The sequence below is a fragment of the Coturnix japonica genome, chromosome 7 (assembly GCF_001577835.2).
Source record: "Coturnix japonica isolate 7356 chromosome 7, Coturnix japonica 2.1, whole genome shotgun sequence".
Taxonomy (NCBI): domain Eukaryota; kingdom Metazoa; phylum Chordata; class Aves; order Galliformes; family Phasianidae; genus Coturnix; species Coturnix japonica.
The window spans coordinates 13,920,762-13,948,700 of NC_029522.1; the positions used below are offsets into that span (position 1 = coordinate 13,920,762).

Below are 27,939 nucleotides of genomic sequence, written 5' to 3' on the forward strand. Positions count from 1 at the left end.
AAAGCACTTTGCAAGGACAAGTAAAGTGAAGTGTGTGCATAATTCAGGGGTATTTCTATTGTCTGTCTGTCCACTCCTGTAGTCAGACATTTCATGCTTCCATGGTATCATTTATTTCCTTATCTGCAGAGGCTATAAATACAGTATTGCTTTTACTAGGCAGCTCTGACATTGGTAACAGACATTTATAGAACATGTTCGGAAATTAGTATGTTTCGCTTAAATGGACTGTCAGTGTAATGTCTTTAACAATATAAATGAGGTGTGATGATATTGTATCATTCAGAAAACCACGTTTCTACTGCAGTGCTGCCCAGGAAGTGTCTGTTTCCCTTTCTGACACTCATTTTTGTTGCAGGAGAAGGACAGAATTCTTTGAACTTGTCAGTAAGGGTGGTTATGATTGGAATGTTAAAAACCATCGAGAAATATTTCGGTGAGCACTGCCATTCATTGCTTTATGCTTATTTCAACTCGTAATCGTATTTGTTAAAGGAGGTTCTTACGTCGTGGAGGAAAGACTACAGTAATCAGAGAAGATGGCTTGCTTTAAAAATGAAGTCTATGATATGAAACACATTATTTCTAAATGTTACTAAAGTTTAGCAGAGGTACAATCAGTACAACTTCACCTTCTCCATTCCTATTTCTGCCTCTGTCTCATATTCTTCCCTTTCTCACAGCCTCACCAGTTACTGCTCAGCCTTTCTGCTCATTCTCAAAAAGCATCAGTGCTCTGCCTTAGGACCCAATATCTTCCTTTTCTGTTTCCTCTTCCCTCCTCCTCTCAGCTGCTTTCTGTCACAGGCTGTTTCTCTCCATTCTTATTGTCTATAACTGTGAATTTGCAGATGCACAACACTCTTCTGACACTCAAGAATGGCCTAAACATGCACCCTATAGATACTTTAAATGGTGTGTGTGCACCCCACATTTGAGACATACATGTGCATATTTGCATATGCGTGTCTTAATACATCTCAATTTCATTAAAATTCTATTTCTTTCTGGGTATTTTTTTTAAACCAAGAAAATTAGCCATTTTCTGTTTTCCATATCATTTCATCCACTCCTGATTTCAGATTCAGGCAATATATTTGATGCTTCATTTTCAGTGCCCTTGTTCTTCATTTAAACTTTCTTAGACTTTTATCTGCATCATGTACTGTACATAAACGCTTTCTACAGCTGAATGGTTTCTTTCTTCTAATGCATATAAAACATGGTTGTAGCTAGGTATTAAACTACAGTGGAACAGCATAGCTCATAGTAAATCTTAAATTTTTATTGTAGATGAGCAGTAGAAACTGCTTAAACAGTGTCTGGGTTGCCTCCTGTGATTATAGGCTCTCTTGCAACAGCAGTCACTTACAAATAGGCATATAAATTAATCCAGTTTGCAGGTATTAGTATATAATAATGCCCTTGCTTATATCATGTGAAGTGCATGCTTTCTGGTACTTATATTTATATGGTGTGTATATATATTTATTTATATAAATAGTATCAGGGGTACTGCAAAATTAGCTGTTATGCTCCTGAAATGCCATTCCTTTTCTAGTGTGCAGTTTACAATACCAAAAATTCATTGTCTGATGACTTGAAATACAATTAGGTTTCCTGGGCACAATTGTGATGTAAAAGCCATGCTGATCACTGGGGTTTCAAACATGTCATTCTTTTTTGAAGGAAAAGAAGGTAACAGGGCTGACATTTTATACATATATATATTATTTATTTATGTATCCAGAGCAGAGTTGTTTAGAAATCCAACAAAGGTTGATTCAGCTTGTATTGTTCATTTCTGTTTTTCAGATCAATGCTAATGACAGCCTGTGACCTTGGAGCTGTGACCAAACCGTGGGAGATTTCAAGACAGGCAAGTCATGATTAATAGCAGGGCTGGGAGGAGGCGGGACTGGCGGGACAATATTCCCAGGGCCCTGGCTTACAAGGGACCAAAACTGGAATCAATTTACAGCAGTATTAATGCTATAAAAAATAGCAGGGGGTTCTGCGAGAAATACTTTATTGCTTAATCTTTCCATGTATGCATGCTGGCGAGCAGCACGTTGGTACCTGAGGAGATCTGGTTTTACAACCTCTCCTCTTATTAACCTTTTAAATCCATGTCAATAAAAGGATAGATTAAACAACAACAATGAAAACTATGAGCTACATGTAGCTGCACTTCCTTGGTTTGTACTAAAGTTTTCCTTGGCCATGGCAGAATATTCCCGAAATCAGAGGATGATTCAATGATTAACATCAATTTTTTTCTGTTTAAGAGAATGTGTTCATTTTTATCAACTTTGGGAGAAACAAACAAACAAAATAAATAAATAAACAAAAAAAAAAACAACAATGTAGCATAAAGACATTTTTAGCATCCTATACTTAGGATCAAAGATTCAGGTTTTTTCTGCTGAGTAGGCCCAGTAGAAACGCATACATAAAACTCAGGTCCAAACACCGGCTACAGCAAATAATTACAACACACTTAAGCAAGTGTCTGGCTTACTGAACAAACACTTGTTCTAGTAGACTTGTCTTTTACCATACAATTTTCCCTCTCTAGCTATCTTCCTATACTTTGTACCCTTCATTAATATTTCTTGTTTCCCATACTAGTAATTCTCTGTCCCTCACTAAGGTCCAGAACAAATTAGTCGTAGGCTGGGTAGTGTGACAGGGTTTTGGAGGAATATGCAACATAATGAAGCAGATAGGAAATACATCAGTACAACCGGGCATAGATGAGCAATTGCAGCAAGTTTGACAGGCTTAATGTAAAAGTGACAGCTAAAAAGATGAGATGAAGATGAGAAGCTGGACAAGAGAGCTAGCTATCAAGGTAGGAGCAGCCAGATTTCTTGGATTGGGACAGAGAATGTAACAGGAGATGAAAGGGACTTGCATTCCTTTGCAGCAGTACCAAAATAACATGCACATTAACCCAATAAAAAAGCATTAATGCAGTGAGGGCTTCAGCTCAGCTTGCAGTTTTGTCTAATAAGTCTTATTTTTGCATTTATAAGCAGACTAGAACAATGGTCCTTCTAAGGCTATTAACTCTACTTGTCCAGAATGTGACCACCTCTCAAAGAAATAAGAGAATTTGCTCTTATTCTGCAGTAGGAAAATGAGTCACAAGACCTTAAAGTGCCTCCTAGCCACTGCTGCAATCTGTGCAAACTCTCCTTACTTTTCCTTACCCCCATGAGCTTCTCAATTTTCCTCAACAGCCAAAATATCAGGTAGGGTCTGTTTCCCATGCTGTGAATCTTTGTGTTACAGTGTTCAATTAGTGCTGAACATTCTGGCAATGTGTTCTTCATTCTTATCGCTTTTGAGGTTTGCACTTGAAAATTCCCCTGAAGCCTGGCGTACAGGTTTACTTTGTATAGAAAAACCCTATCTGAGATTGAGTGAAACATTAGCTGGTTGGGCAGAGAAGCTAATCAGTGTGCAGAAAGAAAGTAGGGGCAATAGAGTTGGACCTCAAATGTGCCTAAAGGGAAAATATATATATATATATATATAAAGCAAGGGAGGGAGAAAGAAACTGAATTAAATGAATAAAGGAATAAAGATGAAATGTAGGAAGGAAAATATTATGAAAAGAGAACAGACAAAAGAAGAGGCAAAGGGAGACAAGGAAAAATAGGATCAGAATAGCAGCGAGACAGGGATGAGACTACATCCTGATTATTTTTATGCAATGCACTTGGCAAACACTTAATTGCTGTTAAGTTGTTAAATTATTCCTCTGTCTGGAGTATTGATCCAAAATGTCATTAGTGCACTGGGATTACATATGCTATAAAGTTCCAAACTGCATGATAGCCTGGTTCAAGATTTAAGAGCGCTTTATAACACCACTTCACCTATTTCCAGTTTATTTTGGTACTCCCTATTTCAAGTTTAGCAAGCTCAGAATTTGTGCGTGTTAGGTACTGTGCAATTGCTAAATCAAGAAATTTTGAGACTTACAAAGCACAGGCTCTCTCAGTTCACAGGCTCTCTCAGTTCACACTGTGTTGTGCTTTGTTGTTCTGAAATCATGTCTTATCTTGAAATCACTTGAAAACTTTAAGCAGGCATGACGGTAATTTTAGGAACAGAACGCTGACTTCAGTAAGTATCCTTTCTCCCCCCCCCCCCCCCAGCATCTCAAGTGCTACCTGCGCCAACTTTCTAAGCCCTGCATTTAGAAAAGTACACTTTGTAAGGCTGTTATATTTTAATTGTTCACTGTTTGATTTCTCAAAATCCCTATTGTTTCCAATATTCATTTTGTTATTAAATCTCATACTTCTGAGACACATAAACCTATGCTGAATAGAATAACAATCTTCATTCACAAAAATCAGGAAGACGTGCCAACTTCCAACCAACAGTGTCTTGCTTTTGATTCAATATGATAATCATAGTCTGAGCTCATATTTAGTTATTAAGGTACTGCAGTGATGACAGTTGTGGGGGGAAAAAATAGAAAAAAAAGTAGTCTAGTGGAGAAAAAACTTTTATGATCTCACATTAAATTAAGACAACAGAGGTTACTGGTTAATTAAGTTCTTTTGACAAGTGAAGTTGTTTATACAGGGAAACAGCCTGTAAATACCCAGAGAGCTCTTGCACGTTTTACAAAGCATTTTTACAGACATAATTATGCATGCCAACAAGAAGCTATCATTTTCTATTCTGTTCTCAATACTTGACTAAGTTGTGCACAACTGCAGAGTGCCGCCTCCACATTGCAGTGTCTTTACCCAGTTGATTCCCTATTGAAAAGTGATAAATGTGACTCTTTCTGGTTATGGCTATTTATATCCACTTATGCCCCACTCTGAGACATATACAGACATGTGTCTGACGTCAGTTGTGCAGCTAGGGCTATTAACTTCTTTACAGCAAAGTATAGGCTGAAGGCATGGTCTAAGCAAGAACTTAGTACCCTAAAAGTTATGTTACAAGCCCTCTAATGTTTATCATGATTTGTGTTTTAGGCAGCTGAGCTGGTAACCAGTGAGTTCTTTGAACAAGGAGACAGAGAAAGATCTGAACTGAAACTCATCCCTTCAGTAAGTATTAATCACTTCTGAAATAGTTATTTGAGAATATCTTCTTATATATTCTTATCCTATTATTTGAATAGGATAAGAAAATAGAAATGAATTCATGGAAAAAACAACAACAACTGCATTTTGGTATGGAAATAAATATCTTTGGATAAAACAAAAACTCTCTCCAATAAAAAGATGCAGTGAAAACCACACTTAAAAAGCAGTACAAGCAACAGGGTCATTTTTCCTTTGAACCAGTCTCCGTTTTCTTTACCTTCTCACAGGGTTACTCTGTCATTCAATTTTCTAAGCAACAAGTATTATTTTTAATAGATTAATTCAAATAAAACCACAAGATACTTGTGGACATTAAGTTGCTGCTGTCTGCTATGTGTTATTTAATATTTCAAATACTGAAAAGCATTTCTATAGCTATGTAACCAAATGCAACACAGACTGAAAGGTTAAATTAATATTAACTGGAATATGTAGGCAGATGGGTATAAAGTGGCAAATGAGAATGAAGGAAAAAAAAATGGTTCAAATGTTCAGTGAGCAATTTAAAGAGAAAGCTTTACTTGGGTTAAATAATTGAAAATGTTTACATGCCCTTATCTAATGGAATTAGGAGAAGAGAAACAAGAAAGTCTTGAAAAGAATCTAGCTTACAAGCCACATGCCTTTGCTTCTAAATATAGTCATTCAAGTGGCTCAGATTTGTTCTCAATTTGATAACTGGCACATGAGCATACTACCTGTGGTGATGTGATGTAATAAGAAAGGTTAAAAAGCTTGTAGAAAATGTTCATGTAGAGAGTTGTTAGTCAGCAAGATCTCTTCTCTTGTATGTCAAGCATCTTTTTATTGCATTGCCCTTGTAAAGATCTGAAAAGGGCAGTATTTTTCTAAATGATTTTAACAGGAAATAGAATTTTCCAAAAATCATATACAAGATACTCAGTTAAGACTAAGTCCTTGTATCTTAGCACTGTGTCTTATCTAGATATGCTGTGTGATAACTGTACATCAGAAAGAGCAGGCAACAACTAGAAGAAATCAGCCTAGTATTTAGTATGTGTAGCCTAGAGACTGTGGAAGAGAAAGAAGGAAACTGAGTTTTGTCAGGAGACATCAAGCTGGGGGCAGATAGGCCTTGAATAAGAACAGATTTTCCACTGAAAGCTGCAGAAATGTTAAAAATTTGGGATTTTCATAGAATAAAAGAAAAAAAAAAATCAGTGAATGGTATGGATGAGCCACTAGAAGGAGGATTAAGATCCTGTAGAAGGAGAAGCTGATGGACTAAGTGAACTTCGATAGTGTACCAAGGAAACTCACAATCAAACCCTTGAGAACTCATTTTCTTCCATCTGCTTTCATAGGGAAGTACAGCCAATAATTGAGCTTAGGTCTCTCTAATTTACTCTCTGTGGAACGCAGAAGGATTAGGATGTTTCCAAAAGAATAAATTAATCACTGCTCCCCAGGCTGGTCTGTTGACCAGCTTTGGCTAAATGGCCACGGCTGGTTTTGCAAAAAGAGTCTGCAACTTTGAGGGAGGGAGCCAGCCCAGATATATCACTGATCATTTTGCTGAGCTGGAAGATCTCATAGTGAGAAAACACATTCTGCTCAAAGGTATCTACTTTACATTTCTACCGGAGGTTTCTTTCCAGCTCAGCCCCATCTGCAGAACATTTATTTTGCATTATGGACTTATAAAATTCAAATACGTTCAGCCTACAAATTTGAAAACAGAAATCAAAATAAACAGTTTGTTTTTCATGCCAGACAAAGCAATAAGACTGCAAAGATTGACTACGGTTTACAAAATGTTCTGGTTGTAAGAATGGGATCATAGCTCTGAAGTGCTGGATGATATGCCTGTAAAATACTCTGGTGTAATAAAGCATGACAGTTTTGTTCCCTTCTCAATTCAGGCCATTTTTGATCGGAACAGGAAAGATGAACTACCCAGGTTGCAGCTCGAGTGGATTGATAGCATCTGCATGCCGCTGTATGAGGTAATTTTTACTTGCTGCTCCTGCAGAGTCCAAAGAAGATTGTTCTTGCCTCTCTAGGGAAAAGAGTTAGCTTACTGTGCAGCCTTGAAGGCCCTAGGAATGCTTTATCTCCCTTTGAGTTTACCAAGAGACTGAACTCCATGCAGAAATATTGAGTTTCCCTGAAGAGAGAAATTATACTTACAGATAAAACTATCTAAGTTATGAAAACTGTTAAGGTAATTGTTTATTTCGATTGAGACAAACTGATTCTTGTCATGGCAAAGCGTGGAGTGCTCAGCAGGGTGGTGCTGGTGGATGGATTCACCATGTGCTGCTGTCAGACCTGTGCCTGGGAACACATCCAAATACACGTGATCCAGGAGATACTCAGGGCTGAGCCTTTGCACTCCCTACTGGTTCCTTTTCAAACTGTTAAAGGACTCCATAGGCCAAGCTTTTAAGGTCAATGACAAATGATTTGTGGTTTAACCTATATACTGTTTAACTGGGAGCTTAATCTTTAAATATGTTTCTATATAGGTTGCTTGGGTGTTTGGTATGCGGTATAAACCCTCAAGTACTACTTTGTTGGGCTCTGAATGACCAGAATAATGTTTCTCTCATTGGCTTAAACTAGCTTCAGAATTTGACTTGTGTGTAACATAAACTTCACCATTTAAACTTTTTCTCTCTTATCTGTACAGAAAGCAGAGCTACACAGGCAGAATGATAAATGGAAAATGACACTATAGAAACTTAACCATCAATAACAGTGTCACCCAGAATTTCCCTACACACTGAGACCGCACAGACCACCTTCCATTTTAATAAGAAAGATGATGTGCTTTCCCTACCCTCTCTACCTCATGGCATTTGAGACTGCCACTAAAGAAGGGGCTGTCTAGTAGCAAAGGCAACTCCTGTTCTGTGACAGCAAGAATGTGAGCTGGTGTCTTATGCTTTGATGGTAAATCCTGTTGCTTTCTCTTGTCAGTCTTTATCAGGACAAAATAAGCTGTAAATCCATAGGTTTCAACCAACTAAGACAAGGCAAGCACAGGAGACACATAGAAAGTTACATTTTAAAAAATACTAAGCTCATATTTGACACCATTGGGTAGGGAGAACTGACACTGGAGGAAAACTCTTTAAAACAATGTTCCCTTCAATATAATAGTTTATATTACACTAGAATGCGTATTATATCAGAATTCACAATTTATGATCTGAAAAAGTACAATAAAGCAGGAAGAACTGATCATCAGACCATCCTCCGCATGAGAAGACTAGAACTGAGCACTAATGCTCTGGTTAGTTAGCTCCATCTTAGCAGGAGATCTCTGGGGAATATATTCACAACTGATTTCCCTGCTTTCTGCTGTCTTTGTATCATGCTGTGCAGCTATTAGCCTGCTGCTCAACAACTTAAAAAAAGAGGCAACCATCAAACCTAGAAGTCATTGCAGCACCAGCCTTAGGGGTAAACAGAAAACTTGATGTCATGGTATCACACTGTGGGAGATTCTCTCTTAAATGTGAAGTCAAGTTTTAATTTTCATATCCAGCTTAATCAATCCTCAGTACACATCACATCAACAGTGTACTCAGGCATTCTAAATCTTCTGGTTAGGGCTGCCTGAACACGCTCCAACTATGACAAAGTCCTAGATTCTAATTTATTTTTTCCTTTCTAAATAGGTTCCTTAAAATCCTAGCCTCTATAATGTGTTGTTGGGACTGCATGTGGGGACAGAATGGGTTACATCATTACAAATGCAACATAAAGAGGCAGAGTGGCAACTGACAAATTAGTAAAATCTTAGCAGTACTTATATAGCTCACTAGCATATTGCTTATAAAAGCTTTATGTTTGACAAACATTTGACACTTGTTTTGATGTCAAAATTACAACATTAAACTATAAAAAACAAACTTAAGGCTTTTGCATGTAATTACTTTATGCAAGTGGTTAGAAGACCTGGATCCTCCTGGGCACAAGAACTCTGCAGGGAAATGCACGCATCCATACCAACACAGCTGCTGAGGCAGGACCTAATGCTGTGCTTCATTTTACTTGACACCCAGACAGCAAAAGTGGTCTCAATAGTCCATGAATGCTGGCAACTCCCACTGAAGTCAGAGAGGAGTTTTGCTTTGACAAGATCAGTGGAGGCCCCTGAAGCAGTCCCCAAGAGTAAGCGATTCTTGGCAGCTCTGAATTTTTGAAGTGTGCAACATAGAAGGAACTTCATAGCCCAGACTTGCATGAGCACCTGGACACGGCTCTGGCGTCATTGGCTGTGCTGCAACAAACTGCACCTTTTCCAGAGTCCAGGCTTAGAAGCTAAGTCATCCCAGAGTACCCACGAAAAACATTTGATAATTACAGCCCTTGGTATAGAGACGTTACAGAGCTTTCTAGAGAGCTGTGCCCTCCCCCTGCCTTATGCTTTTTCCTCCTTAGTGAAAGATTCTTTGGGACTTGATCAGTCTCCTGGGGAGATCTATATAAGTTAATGTGGAGCTTAAAACTGAATATATGCAGATACATAATAATAACTGTGATATAAAAAAAAATTTATACAGATTTCCCGTATCACAGTGCCTAAATCAAAGCCTTTTTGTATTTGCTCTGTAAGCATGACTCTGCTCTTGGCACAAGGTAAGTTGTGGCTCTGCTTACTCACTCTGCCCCACACATGCTGCTTGACTTGGGAATTAGGCCACCTCCAATTTCAAAATGCCATAGTAATCAAATCTGTTTCCTTCATACTGCGTATCAAGGGACTGTGAAGATAAAAGCTTCCCAATTTTTTGTTCATTGCTTTTTATTACGCTTGGGACATTATAATTTTATTTTGTTACCGTAGTGATCACTGATCAGAGTATTTTTATATGACAGTAAAGTTTTTGCCTTGAGTAGCAGAACAGCCACACATTTACTCTGAAGTTCTGATTTTAGGAGCTTTAGTTATGCTTGACTGCATCACATTTGCTCTTCATTCAAAAATGCCAGCAAAGAATGCATTTGTCAGTAGACAGATGAGAAACAAGCTTACTAGAATAATCATTTGTAAGAAAAAATACTTTTTAATCCATAGAGCATTTCAAACACACACTAGTGTAGCTTCAATAAGAAGTAATCAACCTTTTTTTTATTCTTCATAGAACACTGTACAAAGGGGAAATCACATGCAACTCAAGCAGAAAATCTAACACATCCCACTGAAAATAAAACACTATGGCTACACACTGACAGCTGCATTCACTATACTGAGAAAGCACTCTGTACCTATTTGGACATAAATGTTCTTGTAACATGTACAGCATTTCAGTCATTAAGACAAATTACCTCTCTGAACCTCCTGTAAAGATGCTAAGAGTTTCAGCACCAACAGATTCTTGCCCTTGACTCTATGGCTTGTGCACACCTAATGCAGGACCAATTGCAAATATTTTCTAACTCAGATTAGATTTCTCCATGGGGAACAGATGGGGCAGGACAGTCCAGTCAAGATCTTACTCTTTTTAATCATTATATTTCCTCACTAACAACATCAAAGCATTAGTGATTCACTTCAAAGAAAAGAGCTAAGAGAAGCCCAGCTCTGTTCACAGCATTGTTAGGCAGACAGTAACGCTATGAATAGCAGGGCCAAAGGCCATGCACTCTGCTTCTAGGCAGATAAATACATAGTCAGGTAGTCACTGACAGTGACAGCAGCTATTTAAATTTAAGGGAGATGTCTTTGTGGAAGATAAAGAAGCTCATGGCTTATACAACTTATGCGTGCCTGAGGTTGCCCTGCTCACCTCTACCTCAGTGCTCAGTTGAGCTGCTCCATTTTAGTGCTATTTTTAGTGCTATTCAGGATTTTCTTGGGTATGGAGAGCTTTTAAACACATAATAGTATATACAAAATTGAATTTGCATTACTTCATTCTAGATTCTAGGGAGAATCAGTAAAGAGCAGAAATAGTTATTTATTCTAGCAAGTACTTTATACATATTAGATTTTATGTGGAAGGACAAAGCCCACCCTTATCACACTGGTTGATGTACTTGGCAAGAAATCTAATTGCTTTGTCTACAACTCCATGTGCTTTAGATATGCCTGTCTTCCTACAGTCTGGCTTTGTAATTAAATCCATCCTTTGGGTATTTCCCCTATGGTAACGTAACTGCAAAAAACATTTATTCTACTTCTTAGCAGACATTAAAGACACAGGGTAATATCAGTGGTAGAGCTTCTGCAAAGCATAGAAAAAAAGGACAGATGCGTCCAGTGTCCATGCTTTAAATTCTCCAGTTCAAAATCAGACTTTGAAACCTGAATCAGGACTGCATATGCATACATTGATTATTTTTTTCCCAAAATTTTATACTCTACTTACAATTATAAGGCAAGAGATTAATATTTCAATATTCCTTTGCAGAAGAGAAGGAAAGGTTTGCTTTAAGAATCACTCTTATGCTGCCATGTCCTGATACAGCCTGATACAGCCCTTCTTCATTTACTAAGACTATACTTTTCCCTCAGACTCGCAATGACAAGTTTACACAAGGAAATATCATAAGAAATTCAAGGTTTGGACCATTCCTCCATAAGTCCAAGACATGTTGTATGGTACGACTTAGTCCTTGCTCAGGCAAGAGTCTCTGGATGTAGCCAAAGCAGTATTTCAGTTCAAATGTTTGTCCTCTCTTTATAGTCACAACTAAGTCATTAAATATATATATATATATGTCTATAAATATAGAACAAAAATATAAAATATTTTAATTATTATAATAATTTAAAAAATAACAGGGAAGATCTTATACATATGAACATTTTAGCAATGGCTTGCTGTATCCAGCATTCACCTCTAACTGATGTTGGTGGCACAAAATTCAGAGTGCCACTATTCTATTTGTTTGCACCTAGTCATGAGGCAACAGTAGCACCTGCAGGGAGCAGTTCACTATGAGTAATAGACAGGCATTCACCAAAACGTGTACCCTTGTTACTGAGAACTATTGCAACAACAAAAACAAGAGTGGGTTTAGAAAGTAAGGTCTAAGCTGCTGAGAAAAATGTGTCAACAGAAAGCAATTTGATCACTGTGTGCATGAAAACGCGTGCTTCCAGCAGGGCTTACATCCAATGCTTGACCTGGACACAGAGAGTGAGAATAATGCATCTCTGCTGCCTGGGACTCCCCGTCTGACAAGAATTTGTAAAGTAGGTAGGTTTAGGATGCAGACTGTGATACACTACAGACTGAGGCTGCACAGTTGTCAGCAGATTAAATCAGCCTTACTTTCTGTTGCAATCCAGGGGGTAAGATTATCCAAAAAAGAGCAGGTGCAGCACAGTCTGCTCTGTTTGTGAGGAATCTGCTTCAGAGGGAATTTAATCAGGCAAATTATGCCAAATGCCAGTGCTGGTGGGAGTTGGTGGCTAAGGATTGTTTCAGGGATAAGGGTCTGTCCCAGAGAAAGGAGATTTTCTTATTCTCTGTAATCTGGAAATAGCAGCTCAGTTCAGCACATTTGTTACTCTACTGATAGTCTGCTAATGATGAACCTAAGTGAGGCCACCTGTAATGAAGGCACTTGTACTTTTAGAAAAATTAAGGAACTCTGACTATATAACAACTTCTGGTAATTAGTAATTAATTACTGTTGACAACTTCAGTAATTTACAATTTTTCTCAAATTGCTTGGAAGAAGAAAGAGAAGAAACATTTTTCTCTTTAGAAGGAGTACATCAAATTACTTCTCAGGCTCCTAACGTCCAAAGATCTCAACTGAAATGGCAAATAATCAACTGAGACATTTGAGAGAACACACAAGAATGAATATTTGCCACCAACTTCAGTGATGCTAGGCTTCATGAAAGGCTTTCACCATGATCTGTGAGAAAAAGTGAATAATTCATAACACTACAGTTTGTGTTACTGTTTTACTTAGCATTATCTGCTCAATGTTTTGCGAAGGACAGGCAGTCATGTATGGAAATGCACATAAAGATTTGAGGAAGTAAACCAAAATGTTGGCAGATAAGGTAGAGGGAACTCAAATTGTACAGCAAATCTGAAAGAAGATAAATGGATAATTTAACAGCGATTCAGTTTTCAAGAAAGATGAAGCACAAACTACATTGCATCAGAAAAGGACTAGAAATGATGATGGATGAAACACTTCAAGTAAGTGTTTAACACAACAGAACCACAGTTGCCTGCACAATTCCCAGCTGAAGGCAAATTCAAAGAACGAAATAAGGATATGAGATAGATACAGCCTGAAAAGTTCTTTGAGATCCATTTAATAGTGTGACAGAACGCATTGGTCAGCTGCTTGGTTAAAGTGTTGAATGAAGAAGATGTAGAAGCATTTTGCATGCTTCAGTTGTAGAACCAAAACCAAAAAGAGCAGAGCCAAACAAGTTGTTTATGGAACTGTAACTCTTCCTCTTCAGAGTAAAACCTCAAATTATTATGAACATGTGAATCATTTGCAATTATAGCAACACATCAGTCAAGTTACTTCAGTTAGTACTGAGTCCCTCAATATTAGTCTCTTCCTTGATGACCTTCAAGGTCTTTTCCAGCCTGGGTAATTCTATGATTCTATGACTCTATGATTCCTTTGACATCAAAGTATTGACAGTGGTCAGAGTACACTTTGCTACCAGAAGAACTCTATGTATTTCTCTTCCTGAAGTACGTTGCACATCACATGACTGTAGAATCAATAAACCTCCTCCCAAATACAGTAATATCATTTATTTCATCTGGAAACCAATGAATACGTATGATTCTGAATCAGTAGGGCAAATAATTAAGTCACATGCACAACATCAAAAGGTTCTTAGAACTTAATTGTTGATGCTTTTTTATACTGTTTTGTGCTGCCTACAGAAGGTAGAATTTTAGCGTTTTTTGTTTCAGTACTCAAGCCTATGTGCACAAATGCCTTTGGTTTTTCAAAACATCTTCCATCAAGTATATAATGAGGATCAAATATTTGGATGACTGCAGTACAGGTTCCCTTTTATCTGAACTATTCTGAAGTTCAAGGATTTTCAGATAGATGGCTCACCTTTGGCCTATGTATTCTTACATGAAAGCCACTTCAGCAAAACTCAGGAGTCCAATTCAGCTTTGCTGTAACTGGTCACTACACTCTTGACTTCAGCAATGCTTCATGTGCTTATACACCAGGTCTGAATTTATCCCTGTGGCTCCTCGGTCACTAGCCCTCCCTTCCAACTCAGAAACTGCCTACATAATAAAAGTGATTCATTAGAAACCAATGGGTTCCAAAGCAGAGTGAACACTGCGACCTATAACTTTTTGATATGTGCTCAGTCATAAAATTGAATTTATATGGTCTCATTCCATAAACTCACTTTACAAATATTAGACCCGCAGCCATACTTCCATGAGCCATAATCTTGTCAAAGCACGTAAGTTAAACAACTGGTCAATATTTGGGTGAGAACCTAAATAAATAAATAAATAAAACAATACTCTGGAGGTCCCGAAGCATTTGTAAGCTAGGGCATGCCATGTTCCCCCTTAAAATGATGTCATATGATTCTAAGAGCACAACAGAGTCTTGTATTTGTGTAAGCAGTGGTTCAAATTTCAGACACACCTGTGCTGCATCTTAACTAGTTCAGAAAATGTCTTTTTCCAGAGATGAAGCAGATGCTGATGTAGTCCTCTGTCCCCACCACCCAGGAGGCAGATGATCTACAAGCAGTACATAATCAAAAAGATGCCTATATCGCTGAACGTGGTAGAAAAAGTCAGTGCTATACAATAACTTTCTGAGAAACAGCTTAGTCACATACCTGAGGTAATGCATGGCTACAGAATGGGACTGCAAATCTATTTAGCTTTTCCTAATGCTGAAATGGGAGCCTCTGGTGTGACCGCTCTCCCAAGATGCTTTATCCACCTGTGATAACGAGCAGCTATTACTGGAAAGGGGATGAAATGGGAAAGTTTCCAATCACACACTCATCACTGTGCAGCAAGGCAGCTGCACTGCACGGGAAGGAATGCCTGCAGGCAGGGGATGGGGACTCTTGATTTGTCCCACAGCCCACCTGCCGTAACACAGAGAGGTGAGGAAAAAGGGCATTTCTGAATCTACAGCATTATTTGGAAGTATCCTATAGCAGACAGCTGTTGAAGACCAAGCCTCTTCCTATTAAGTAAAGAATAAATTGGGCCTTAAGAAGCTGAGTAGCAAATTAGACAGATCACCAGCAAAGCAGTTTGTACAAGGCATGCATCAAAAATAAAGGCATGGAAGAGCAGTACATCAAGAGGCTTTTGTGCAATAAAATCGAAAGTAAGAAGTGCAGCCAGGAGGCAGAAAACCCTGACTAGGTTACAGCCAAATAAACCTAAATAGCTTTAGGAATAAATTGGTGATTTAATCCAGATCAGGAGCAGGTGCTATGAATGTAATTCAGTAAATGGTCAAGAACCTGCCAGAAGGGAGAGAAATGTGCTGCTTTTGAGATAATTTCCCAGAAGCTTCATAAAAGAAAATTGATTACTGGTGTTTAATAATTAAAACAGAGCCAGAAATATAGCAATCAAATGAGTTTTTAATTACATCTCAAGCAGAAGTAAAATCCAATTTGTGTACTTTGTATCAGAAAAGTCCTACTGAAATGCTTTGGCAACTGGAAGAAAAAAAAAAAAAGCTAATCTCCATAGGAATTATAGTAGTTGGTTTAATTAAAAGACTAGATCAGAAGGAAAGAGTCTTGAAGTGAAAGGATACTAAATCCAGAAGCAGTGGTTTGAACATCAAATCAATGTATGAATAAAGATATTTCATGGATTAAGTGCAAAGTCTGCACTGTTGAGTAGCCCCAATCTAAATCAGTGTAGAACAAAATAAAGTTTTTTTTAAATTACACCATATATTTTGTTACTATTCCATAGAATTAATTGCTTGTGCTATGCTAAAACTGAATATCACAGACATGGTTTATTTGTTCTTAAATATTCCTCTTAAGTTCCTTTCATCACAGTTAATGTTATTAGTTAACCATTCTTGTTATTTACCTGGTTATGCATATATTTCTGAGAAATAATTTAGTTTCGGACTTTACAGCTCATAAGATTCAGTGATTATGGGGTGTGGGTGCTTAGAATCATAGAATCATCAAGGTTGGAAAACACCTCCAAGATGATCTAGTCCAACCATCCATCTACCACCAGAATTTCCACTGCTAAACCATGTCCTTTAGTACAACATCTAAACATTTCTTGAACATCTATAGGGAAGGTGACTCAATCACCTGCCTAAGCAGCCTGTTCCAATACCTCAACACTCTTTCAGAGGAGAAATTTTTCCTAATGTCCAGCCTGAACCTCCCCTGGCACAACTTGAGGCCATTCCCTTTCATCTTATCACTAGTTACACAGGAGGAGAGATCAACTCACACCTCACCACAGTCTTCTTTCAGGTAGCTATAGAGACCTATACTGCTCCTGTTCTACTGGGCCACTGGGTCTTTATGGCTGCAGGCAGTGAATAGCCAGTTGGCCTCAGCACCTCAGACACCCACAGTACTCCTGGCACCCTTGGCTGCGGGGTGAGATGCAAACATGCACATCAGAGGCTTGTTGTCTCCTGCCTGCAAGCTCAGGAGATGGATGCTAGCTTTGCACGTGTACAGAAAGGATCTGCTAAGTTGCTGTCAAAATGAGAATGCCTACAGTGTTGGCAGAGGCGATGCAGGCATCAAGGACAACAGCAGTGAGATCCTCAGAGAGGCGTTTAGCACGCATTACACCCCTCTGTTTTGGATTTAATCAAATCAGGTTTGGGGAATACATAGCAGTCTGAAATGTGACACTCAAAAGAGGGAACTGTGAGGTTTGGTGATAAGAGTGTTACTTATCCACAGCCATTCCGAAAACAGCATGTATGCCACCAGAGAGCAATACTGGCCATGGCAGAGACCACAGAAAGCTCTGCCTCTTACTCTGGGCCCAGGGTTGTGTAGTCTGTGCCACATTCTCACCAAATAATTTCAATTAAATTTGCTTCAACTTCCACACAAATCAGCTACTTACTCACGGCATGATTTTTCAGAACTGCTGAGCATTCATATTTCCTACTGAAGTCAACTGAAATTGCACTTTTTCAGCACATCTTAAAATCAGACCATTAACCCTTAATTATCATATAATAGCTCAATTAAAAATTTAGCAAGACTTACTTCAGTAGCTAGCCAAAGTACATGCTTTGCAGGCTAGTTATAAAACATTCAGTTCTCAGTGGTGTCTGGGCTCTGGGGGCCATTTAAACTAGTTGTTGTTAAGCCTGCTATTTAAAGCAGAAAAAAAAAAAAGAACAACAAAAAACCCCTTGCCTTCTATCTAGTTCATAGGCAGCAAGCAGAAAGCCCCAGACACTGGGGATGCTTCAGAAGGACTATCTGTAAGGCCTACAAGAAAGTCAATGTAGTTGAACAGCAATTTCTCCACCTTGTGTCTTTTTTTGTTGTTTTTTGGACATTTGTGGTGGATTACTTAAAGCCTCAGGTCAAATGAGTACGAGATAAAGAAATCCCAAATGAAATGAAAAACTTTACCTACAAAGGCTTTACAGCTGGATGTGAGGAGGGTGGGGGCACAGTGCAGATCAGGTTCCTTTTATCACATTACTCCCTAGACCGTCCATCAGCAGACTGGAAATACTAACAATATTTTTTCCTTTCTAATGTTTTCTATTTTTCTCCAGTGTCTTGTGAAGCTGAACGTGAAACTGAAGCCTATGCTGGACTCTGTGGCAGTAAACAGGGGTAAATGGGAGGAGTTGCACCAACAAAGACTTCCTTCTCAGGCAGCATCCTCGTCCTTTCCCTCTACCTTTACTATGTCTCTCAAAGACATAAATTAAGCCTGCAAATGTCAGTGTCTATGATAAGAGCTGTCTGAAAGGATTTCAAAAGCTTTGGCACACCTTTTTTTTTAAATTTTTTTTAAAGAAACACTTTCACAGATATGTTTAATTGAATGGATAGTATCTTGATGGCAGCCTGGTTTGCTATTACTGGCAGGCATAGTGGATCTGAAGGGAAGGCCTGCAGTGAGATTGCACTGGTTTCCAAAGCGACAAGAAAGACTTAGCACAACAAGCATTCATTCAGCTGTGCTACATTTCAACTGCTGCCGTAAAAATCTGTAGAACTGACAACAGACTGAAATATAAGAACTTACAACTTAATAAAATTAATAATACAGAGCAGAACTGGGATGCAAGCTGGTCAATTCATATGCAAGGAGCTGCAGGAAAACAGAATAGTATGTAATTACATTGTTGTTTTGCATCTCTTCGGTACATGTTATGAATCAATTATGCCTGCTTTTGTGATGTTCCTCTCTTCCCTCCTCTTTTATGCCTGGATGTTCTGAGAAGCCTGCTTTGTATTCTAAAGAAGTATTTTTTTACAACAGCGCTTCTTAGTGATTGATCAGGGCCTTTAGAATTGCCTACCTTTGCTACACTTAAAAACAAACTTTATTATCTTTAAAAATACCAATCTGTCCCTGCTTCCCCGAGAAATTCATATCAACAATGCAGTAAATTTCTCAGCAAGGGGAAGCTTGCATTAAAGCAAAATACTGCACGCTCATTTTAGAGGGTTTTTGTGTGTTTTTTTAATACTCCTTTAGCACGTTTTGTTTTGGTTTTGTTTTTCTAAATTACAGTGTACCCTAAGGGAAAAAAGTAATGGGCTTCAATGAATACAGAATAAAAATAAAAAGGAAATCTGCTGCCTTATGCTTCAGGTTTGTATTAAATTGAAAACTGGACCATGGATGAACCTCTCTAGTATAATTTGCAGTGGAAATAAATATTTTAAAATGGTAAAAAGAAAGAATATTATCATCCTAAACTGACTACCTCTTACTTCTCTTGCAGTACTCTTGGTACACCTTAAGATGATGTTATTACAGCTAACACAGTGCTAGGCTCACACAAACATCTGTGGCGGGGGGTTCTTTAAAGTTTAATCAAAACCAAAAACAGCTCTGTGTGACAGCAATAGTATTAGGTGAAAGTTGGTCTCCTTCCATTAGTCTACGGATCACTAGTGTAGTAAAGCTGTGGTGTGTGAATTGAGGGTGCTTTCTCTGCTGCGTGGTGGGACCCAAGAAGAGTCATGCTGCAGTGCTTAAGAGTTTCCATTCATGGGAGAAGAAAAGCCTTTGTACTCATTGAAAATGCCATAGTAAATATAGGCTTGTCTGGCAACTGAAATTATAGCTGAATTTGGGTACATTTTACACCTGCAATTATGTCCATTTGCTCCATGGAATGACCTTGAACTGGCACCAGTTTCACAGAAACCAGAACTTAGCCCGACCAACCAAATACCAAAAAGAGCTTCCCAGCGAAAAGGAGTCCTTAACACCTTTGAAGAGCTGATACCTGTCTGACAATCAAATGGAAACAACAGAACGTTGCTGCTGAGCGCTTCCTTAAGTAAAAACACAGACCAAAACAAAGTCCTATGTGCTACCAATCGCGCACAGGGAATAGGTAGAAATTTCAGTACCATTACAAACCAACCCTGTTACCACACAACTGAACCACATCACTTTCTCTATCAAATGACACAGTGTAGTTGCAGAAATACAGAAGGCAGAGCAGTGAATATACACATCAAATGGAAATGTTTCTGCTACATTTTACCATTTTTTTTTCTTCCCTGAATAAAGGTAGATGTAGGATAGTAAGCAGCAAGACACATACAACCTGTAATGTATACTTTATGGGGGAAACGGATACCAGAAACTGACATAGTAAAGCTGGCTGAAACACAGAGCTTTCCTGAATTTTGATATTGCATATTTCTACGTGTAACATAATTTACAGCGCATACCCTGAAGCTTCCCCCAAGGTTGAGTTTCCCCTCGTTTCCTCTCCTTTTTATTGGCTTCAGTGCGCTGTTGCCCATGGCAACTCGCACGGCAGTGATGGGAATTCAGCACCGCACCACCTGACATCCAGCTGAAGCTCTAACAATGTCAACCATCAATCAAGTGACTGTTTGTAATTGCCTCCATCTATTTCTCCTGTCTTTCGGTAGCTTGGCTATTGTGGGTCAAAATCCAGAAAGTGCTGACTAATGTTATGGTTCTGTTCCTCCATCACAAGGAAGAAAATGAAAGAGCACAGTTAGATCTTTATCAAATTGTTCTCAGGCAAAATGAGGCAGCCTTGCTGAAATCAGGGGGTCACAGCAGCATATCACAGAGCAGAACTTGGTGTCTGAAAGTTAAACACTTCAATATTATTATTTTATAAAAGCTTTTTTTTGTTTGTTTGTTTTTAAACACAGCAAAAGATTCACAGTTTCGAGAGAAATAGAAAATGCTTCATGGAAGCAAAAAGAATCATATTCCCAGTTTCTCATATTAAAAGGATGGAAAACAGTTCTTAAAGGATGCTCACAGGCTGTATAGGCAGACGTTGTATCTGCTTGTCATTATATCTGACACCAAAACATTTTTCCAATAATTCGGTCAGTTTTGACACTGTCCTGAGACACACACAACACAGGTGAGATGACTGTGGGCTATGTAGTCTGAATTCCTTTTCTTTTACTCCTTTCCCTTCCCAATGCACAGGATCAAGACTCATGAAATCAGATAGGCACTGTGGCTGCATACAAAGCACAGGGCCAGCAGGGTGAGGACAAAGGCAAAGAGGACAGAGATCCCACCGTTACTCAGGCCAGCGCTGACAGATTGCTGCTTGGCCTTCTCCTGCAGATGCCCACCACACTCAGTGGCTCAGTGACAGAGGAGTCTTCACTTCTCCGCCCCTACTGTCAGTGAAAATTTTGCCTGGAATGGGGACTCAAGAATTTACAACTAGACTGCTAAAATGGAGTTAGCACATCCATAGGAGCTACATTCTCTTCAGAGGTGTTCTGAGCCAGTTTAGTTGTAATGCAGTTCTATGAACTAAAAATAATTCAGGCCAGACAGCATTTCTACTCAGGATTCCCACCTGTGAGACTGCTTACCAAAATCAACCTTCCTTCACCAAAAAGGAAAAGATCCAAATGCTATAGCATCCCCTAGTGCCACCAGGAAGACACCTAGCCTTCAGATCCTGTTTGGTTCACAGCAGGCTTCAAACCACAGGTACACCTTGCATCCCAAGGGGAGGCACAAGGGTAGCCTGCCTCTGCCCTCCTGCTAAAGCCCTGTCATGCTTATCGAGGAGATGGGACATTCAGGTGTGTGGTTCCTGCTTCATGCCTGGGAAGCTGCACAGGGCAGAAAGGCACTGATGGAAGAGCTCAGGAGGGGTACCAGTGTGCATCCCCACTGGTTAATGCAGAGCCTTGCAGTACAACTCTGTGACCCCACCAGGAAACCGAGTACTGCTCAAGGCTCAGAGAACTTGCACTGGAGACTCTCCTATGGATCAGACAGAAGGATTTCCTGCCTCCTGAGAATGAGACAACGAAGAGGTAACGGCAGTAAACTCAGACAATTTGCCCTAAAACTGAATCACTGTTCAGGCTTTTCTCCCAGCCTGGAAACTACAAGCAAAATAAAACTTCCTAATTCGATCAAGACCTAGACAGCTGCTTCTGGCAGGACGCAGTTTGGTATCACACACAAGGTTAGGCAACAGTAGCTCATGCCAGTTGAATCTGGATGCCTGACGTAGCAATCAGACACATCACTCCCCATGCAGCTCTGTCTCAGCCAGCTTGCTCTCCTTTGCAGGGATCTTGCTGAGAAGGTCATCAGTATGTTTAGTACCCTGCTGAAAATAACTGCAGTATAGATGAGTGTGCTTCTTTTTAGCTCAGGTATTCACTCAGATGGTGTCCTTGGAACAGCAGCTGCATTTTGGGACACGCACAGAAACAGTGTGTGTATTTTCTAACACAGCTGCTTTGAAAATGCACAATAAACATCCTTGCCTCCTTTTTTTTTCCATTTTAAGATTATCACCCTCCTTGTTTTGCTTTAGTAGATCCAACCATGCTGATTCAGCTTTTTCAAGCATGTTTTTGACATTAACAACTTAGTTTTATTGCCCTCTCTCTAAAAATACAAATAAATCACTTAATTGTTTCCTGTGATTTCGACTTGGAAGCGCTTCCGGCTCGTGGGGCCGTTGTCACGACAACGAATGGCGCCGCACGGCTCGGCCCCCCGCCCTCTTCCGGCGCTGCTGGGCCGTTACCGCGGTGCCGGCCATGGAGGCGGCGGCGGTTCCCGACGGGCAGCACACGGCGGCGGTGTACGGGCTGATCCGCGCCGGGCGCTGCGGGGAGGCGGCGGCGCTGCTGAGCCGAGAGCTGCAGAGAAGCAGCCGCTCGAGGGGCGGCCTGTCGCTGCTGGGTTATTGCTACTACCAGCTGCAGGACTTCGCGGCGGCGGCCGAGTGCTACGAGCAGCTGTCGGCCCTGCACCCCGAGCTGGACTCGTACCGCCTGTACCTGGCGCAGTCGCTCTACAAGGCCGGGCTGTACCCCGAGGCGCTGCGAGCCGCCGGCCCTCTGCTGGACCGGCCCGACTACCAGGGCCGGGCCCTGCGCCTCCAGGCCGCCGTGCACTACGCGCAGGGCGACCTGGCTGCGGCCAAGAGCCTGGTGGAGGAGGCGCTGGCCGCGGACGGCGGCCCCGGGGCGGCCGAGGACCCCTCGGAGCGGGCCGACGCCGAGATCAACCTGGGCTGCCTGCTGTACCGGCAGGGCCGACACGAGGAGGCCGGCGGGAAGTTCGCAGGTGCCATGCAGGTGCTGGGCTACTGCCCCGAGCTGTCCTACAACATGGCGCTGTGCTGCTACGCCGCCAAGCAGTACGTGCCTGCCCTCAAGCACATCTCCGATATCATCGAGCGTGGCATCGACCAGCACCCTGAGCTCAGCGTGGGCATGACCACCGAGGGCATCGACGTGCGCAGCGTGGGCAACACCCTGCTCCTGCACCGCACGGCCCTGGTGGAAGCCTTCAACCTGAAGGCCGCCATCGAGTACCAGCTGCACAACCTGAAGGCGGCCCAGGAGGCACTCACCGATATGCCGCCGAGGGCTGAGGAAGAGCTGGACCCGGTCACGCTACACAACCAAGCGCTAATAAACATGGACACCCAGCCCACCGAGGGGTTCGAGAAACTGCAGTTTCTTTTGCTGCAGAACCCCTGCCCACCAGAAACCTTTGGAAACTTGCTGCTCCTCTACTGCAAGCATCAGTACTATGATCTGGCAGCTGACGTGCTGGCAGAGAATGCCCATTTAACCTACAAACTGCTCACACCTTACTTGTACAACTTCTTGGACGCCGTTATTACTTGTCAGACTGCCCCAGAGGAGGCTTTCCACAAGCTGGATGATGCAGCAGGGATGCTGACTGAGCAGCTGAGGAAACTCACAAAGCAAATACAGGAAGCCAGGCAAAACTGGGATGATGAAGCTGTAAAAAAGGCTGTTAACGAGTACGATGAGATTCTGGATAAATATATACCTGTCTTGATGGCCCAAGCTAAGATTTACTGGGACATGAAGAACTACACAATGGTAGAAAAGATTTTCCGCAAATCAGTGGAGTTTTGTAATGAACATGAGGTCTGGAAGCTCAACGTGGCTCACGTGCTTTTCATGCAAGAAAACAAGTACAAAGAGGCTATTACCTTCTATGAGCCAATAGTCAAAAAGCACTATGATAACATTCTTAATGTTAGTGCCATCGTGTTAGCTAATCTCTGTGTTTCCTACATCCTGACAAGCCAGAATGAAGATGCAGAGGAACTGATGAGGAAGATTGAGAAGGGGGAAGAGCAACTGTCCTATGATGATCCTGATAAAAATATCTACCATCTTTGTATTGTCAATCTAGTCATCGGTACCCTTTACTGCGTGAAAGGAAACTACGACTTTGGTATTTCGAGGGTCATTAAAAGCCTGGAGCCGTATAACAAAAAACTAAGCACTGATACGTGGTATTATGCCAAAAGATGTTTCTTGTCCTTGCTAGAGAACATGTCCAAGCACATGATCATGCTACGTGACAACGTCATTCAAGAGTGTGTCCAATTTCTGAAGCAATGTGAACTGTATGGAAGAAACATCCCAGCTGTCATTGAGCAGCCCCTCGAGGAGAACAGGATGCACAGTGGGAAAAATACGGTTACATATGAAGCCAGGCATTTGAGGGCACTGATGTATAAAATTGTGGGATGGACTGCATGAACAATGTTCCTATGCAATAAAAAAAATCTTAGGCTTGTGAGGTGATGCTCACCCTGGTATATTTTTCTTCATTGCTTAACATTTAAAGATTTGTATCCTGTATTTTAACAACATTCAGTGTAACATTAAATATATGCTTAATCTGAACATGTACAAAATAATTGGAGGCATTCTCAGTCATGTCAAATATACCTTAAGACGTTCTGATCAGAGTATTTTATATACTTTTATATACTACAGAATATTTTATAGGTGAAAATTCTACCCTTGTGAAAGTTTGACCAAGTTTCTTTATATTAGTTGGCAGATGAAAATAATTTGCAATCCATCTCTTCCAGCACAGGTACTGTAGAAACAGAGTTGTTTTAGTTCTCTAGTTTGTGCCTGGGTGAAAAGTTTCTCTCTTGCTTTTTCCAAGATGTTTTTAACATGTTGCAAATTATGTTGATAGTATAATCAAACATTAAAAAATGACTTTATAATTTAAAACATATATATATAAAATCCTGCAAAAATTATCTTTTCCTAATTCAGTAATGAGTATTCATGCAAGTTGAATATGTAATACAGGAACTAAGAATAGATTTGGAGGAGGATATGGTAGGAGTAGAAAGCTGAGTTTTACAGAAAACTGAGCCTTTTCTTTCTCCCACAAAAGCTGTAAAAGACTACTGCGGGAGAGCACTCTAAGAGCACACCTGTATTTCCCAAAGTAAAACAGAGGGTAAGTCTCAAGCCTTAAGGCTCTCCTTTCTCCCCTTCTACTGTAACTCCTCACGCCCATACCAGGGCCTCCCAAGCAGCAGTTGTTGCCTTGCAGATCTACTTGGCAGCATGTGCTTACTCAATAAGCAATCTTTCATTTGAAGCCTAGACTGCGCCTTTGATCCAAACACCACTCTTAAAGTACACCAGCATCAGAAAGAAGACTCTACTATTTCCCATATTTCTCAAAAAGCACATGATTTCAATTTCATGTGAAACTTATCTCTTCCAAGCTCAGATGAAAGTTTCCTCAGTTTCCTCTTAGTATTACTTACTATTCCTGCTTTTCTAATACTTCTCTGAAATCCTATTTATTCCTTTTTATCTCCATCACATCCTATTATCAGACATTTGATTTTACCCAGTCTTCCGATACCTATTTCACACACATTACATGTTCTACACAAACTGAGCAAACACATTCTTATCAAAACACCTTTCACTTTTGTTTTTTTAAATGACAATCAAATATCCGTGGCTTTAACGCATTTGCTTACCTTTGATCCCAGCTCCCTGAAGAGTTGTCATGGGTGAATTGCAGAATCAGTTTGCAGGTCTCAGAATCCATTTTCCATGCCATGGTTTATCTAGAATAAAAGGACAACATCCTTGAAAGTTGCCCTCCTGGCAAGTAATTGAATACTTAATTCTTCCAGGGTGTAAATGATGACTGAGCACACCTGTGAAGCATTTTAACACAGCAAATCAACTCTCTTTCATCCTGAGAGAGAAACTCAACATGGCTGAGCATATCCTGTGTAGCTAATGGAGACGGCTGTGGGTTGGTCAGTGTTAGAGTTCACTGCAAAATTCCCATAACAAAGTAAAATCAATTCTAGCACAGTTGTCTTCAGTGTCAACAATGGAAAATGTTCTGCTGGGGTCAGACGAGAAAGTAGGCAGCAGTATGTATCAAGGTGCCCTGAAATGGCCTCTGTAGCTTATTACCAGTCCATAAAGCCATCCAGGCCCTATTAGGATGATATTAAATATTTTCCACAACCGAGGAGACCTGTGATTTCAAATCTTGTTCACCTTCACGAAGCACAGCAGCGAGCTGTAAAGTATGTTTTTAATTTACAGTGGAACTGTATTTTATATTACGCAGCACAAACAGCGTGACCTTTAAAAAGAAGTCTTCAGGAGTCATACAACATAACAGAATGAAGTGCAAGCTGTGGACCACGGCTGAGAGAACATCAGAGCTTTTTATAATATTCATTGCATGTATTCCTTACAAGTCATTGGGAATTTAGAAAACAAACTAAAAAACAAAAATCCAACACATTGCAGATTGATATCAGTGCAAACACTGAACGTTCAGACAGAATGGAAAGCAAGTTAGACACGAATCCATAGCCAGCTCAGGCACACATCTGCTCCCATCAGCTGCAGGCACAGGACCCTCAGCCATTGGGACAACAGGGAGCTGCTTTTCCTGCGCTGTGTTTGCCTTTCCTGTTCCACCCAATGGTCGGGGACCAGCACCCCCAACACCCGCAGCAATGCAGTCTACAAAGTGACATCCTCCCCTGGGAGGAGATGCAGTTCAGGAAAGTGGCTCTAACGCACACCTAGTGATGGCAGTGCTTGTGAAACGCACTGTCTGGGGACCACAAAAGCCATATGCTCAGCTACAGCACAGAAACAAATGCAGCAGGTGGAAAGCTCTGCCTATAGGATGCTCTCTAGAGCCAAGATCAGCTTAGGATTTACTGAATAATGAACGGCTTTCCCTACTTGGGGGGAAAAAAACCACACACACACGCAAGGAAATTGAGCTCTTTTGTGGTGCAGGATGCGGCTGTTCCAGAAAGCGTGGCTAGAGGGCACTCCGCATCTCTGGAATATGCTCTGTCCTGCTCCAACAAATCAGGCAGACCAACACAAACACCGGAAAACCCCGAGAGAAATGTCGGTAGCGGTATTTCCGCTGTTCATCCCTGGATCTAACCCACGACTTCGTAGCAAGTTCAGTGATGCTGAACGTGGTGAGCCCAACCGTCAGGAGGCCTCCGGTGCCAAAATGAGAGGGAAGAGGCAGAACTGAGACATGCCAAGAAGAGATCTGGGACACAATTCCTACTCTGCTGCCACGTTGGGACCTCATGTAACGCTTGTGCTGGATCTCCTCCTCTACCCTGCAGCATTTCCACCCCAAGCACGAAGCCAGCTCCTCAACAGCAGGCACCCAGCCCCTCCACGCCCAGGAGAGATGCCCAGCCTCGTTTCTACAGCACCTCACTGCTTGCTGTGCAATGTGTGGTTCTGGCACCTCTAGGTACAAAGCACATGGTCATGAAAAACTTATAAACATTACAACCAGTTTTATTGCTATCTTTTTACTGCATTTAATGTTTCTCTATATGACTTACACAGAAAATACATTTTTAAAGGAAGGCATATGCAGTTTTATTTGGAAGGAAGGGAGGACACCAAATAATGGTTTATACACCTTAGAAATACAGTAATGCCTGCCTAAATTAACACCCTGTGCTAGCACAGTTCATCTTCCGTCCCTAACCAAAAATCATTCATTCCATTTAAAAGACTGCAAAGAAAAGCCACCACCCAGAAGGAGCTCCTGGAGCTGAGCTGAGCTGAGACAGTGGGTACTGGGGCCGCTTGTGGTCAGCTCTGCGGTCAGAGTAAAAACATTGGGAACAAAGGGATAGCAAAGTTTATGGTAAGACACAGAAGATGAAACAAAAACTTCTTAATGTATAGTTGTGAAGGAGCATGACTTCAGGGGAAATACAGGTATTTCTGCAGGGTAAGCAAGCCCTATTAGTAGGCAGATGGAGAGAGAAATACTATTACATTTTACATATTACACACAAAAATAAAAGG

General features: G+C 40.6%; 2 protein-coding genes across 2 annotated transcripts in view; both read left to right on the plus strand.

The window, feature by feature from the left end:
* Nucleotides 1–18,869, plus strand: part of PDE11A (phosphodiesterase 11A) — a 118,134-nt gene extending 99,265 nt beyond the window's left edge. The window contains exons 16-20 of the mRNA XM_015868349.2: nucleotides 359–436; nucleotides 1,816–1,879; nucleotides 5,010–5,084; nucleotides 7,007–7,090; nucleotides 17,838–18,869. Of these exons, the coding sequence (XP_015723835.1) occupies nucleotides 359–436; nucleotides 1,816–1,879; nucleotides 5,010–5,084; nucleotides 7,007–7,090; nucleotides 17,838–17,996 (460 nt within the window). The 3' untranslated portion in view covers nucleotides 17,997–18,869. The remainder of the gene's footprint in view (nucleotides 1–358; nucleotides 437–1,815; nucleotides 1,880–5,009; nucleotides 5,085–7,006; nucleotides 7,091–17,837) is intronic.
* Nucleotides 18,870–22,278: 3,409 nt separating this feature from the next.
* Nucleotides 22,279–24,817, plus strand: TTC30B (tetratricopeptide repeat domain 30B). Its single transcript, XM_015868386.2, has one exon. The coding sequence runs from the start codon at nucleotides 22,330–22,332 to the stop codon at nucleotides 24,322–24,324; it is 1,995 nt and encodes a 664-aa protein (XP_015723872.1). The 5' UTR covers nucleotides 22,279–22,329; the 3' UTR covers nucleotides 24,325–24,817.
* The last annotated feature ends 3,122 nt before the right edge of the window (nucleotides 24,818–27,939 follow it).

Excerpts from the sequence above, each read along its gene's own strand:
- TTC30B (XM_015868386.2), top strand. The coding sequence starts at position 22,330 with ATGGAGGCGGCGGCGGTTCCCGACGGGCAGCACACGGCGGCGGTGTAC.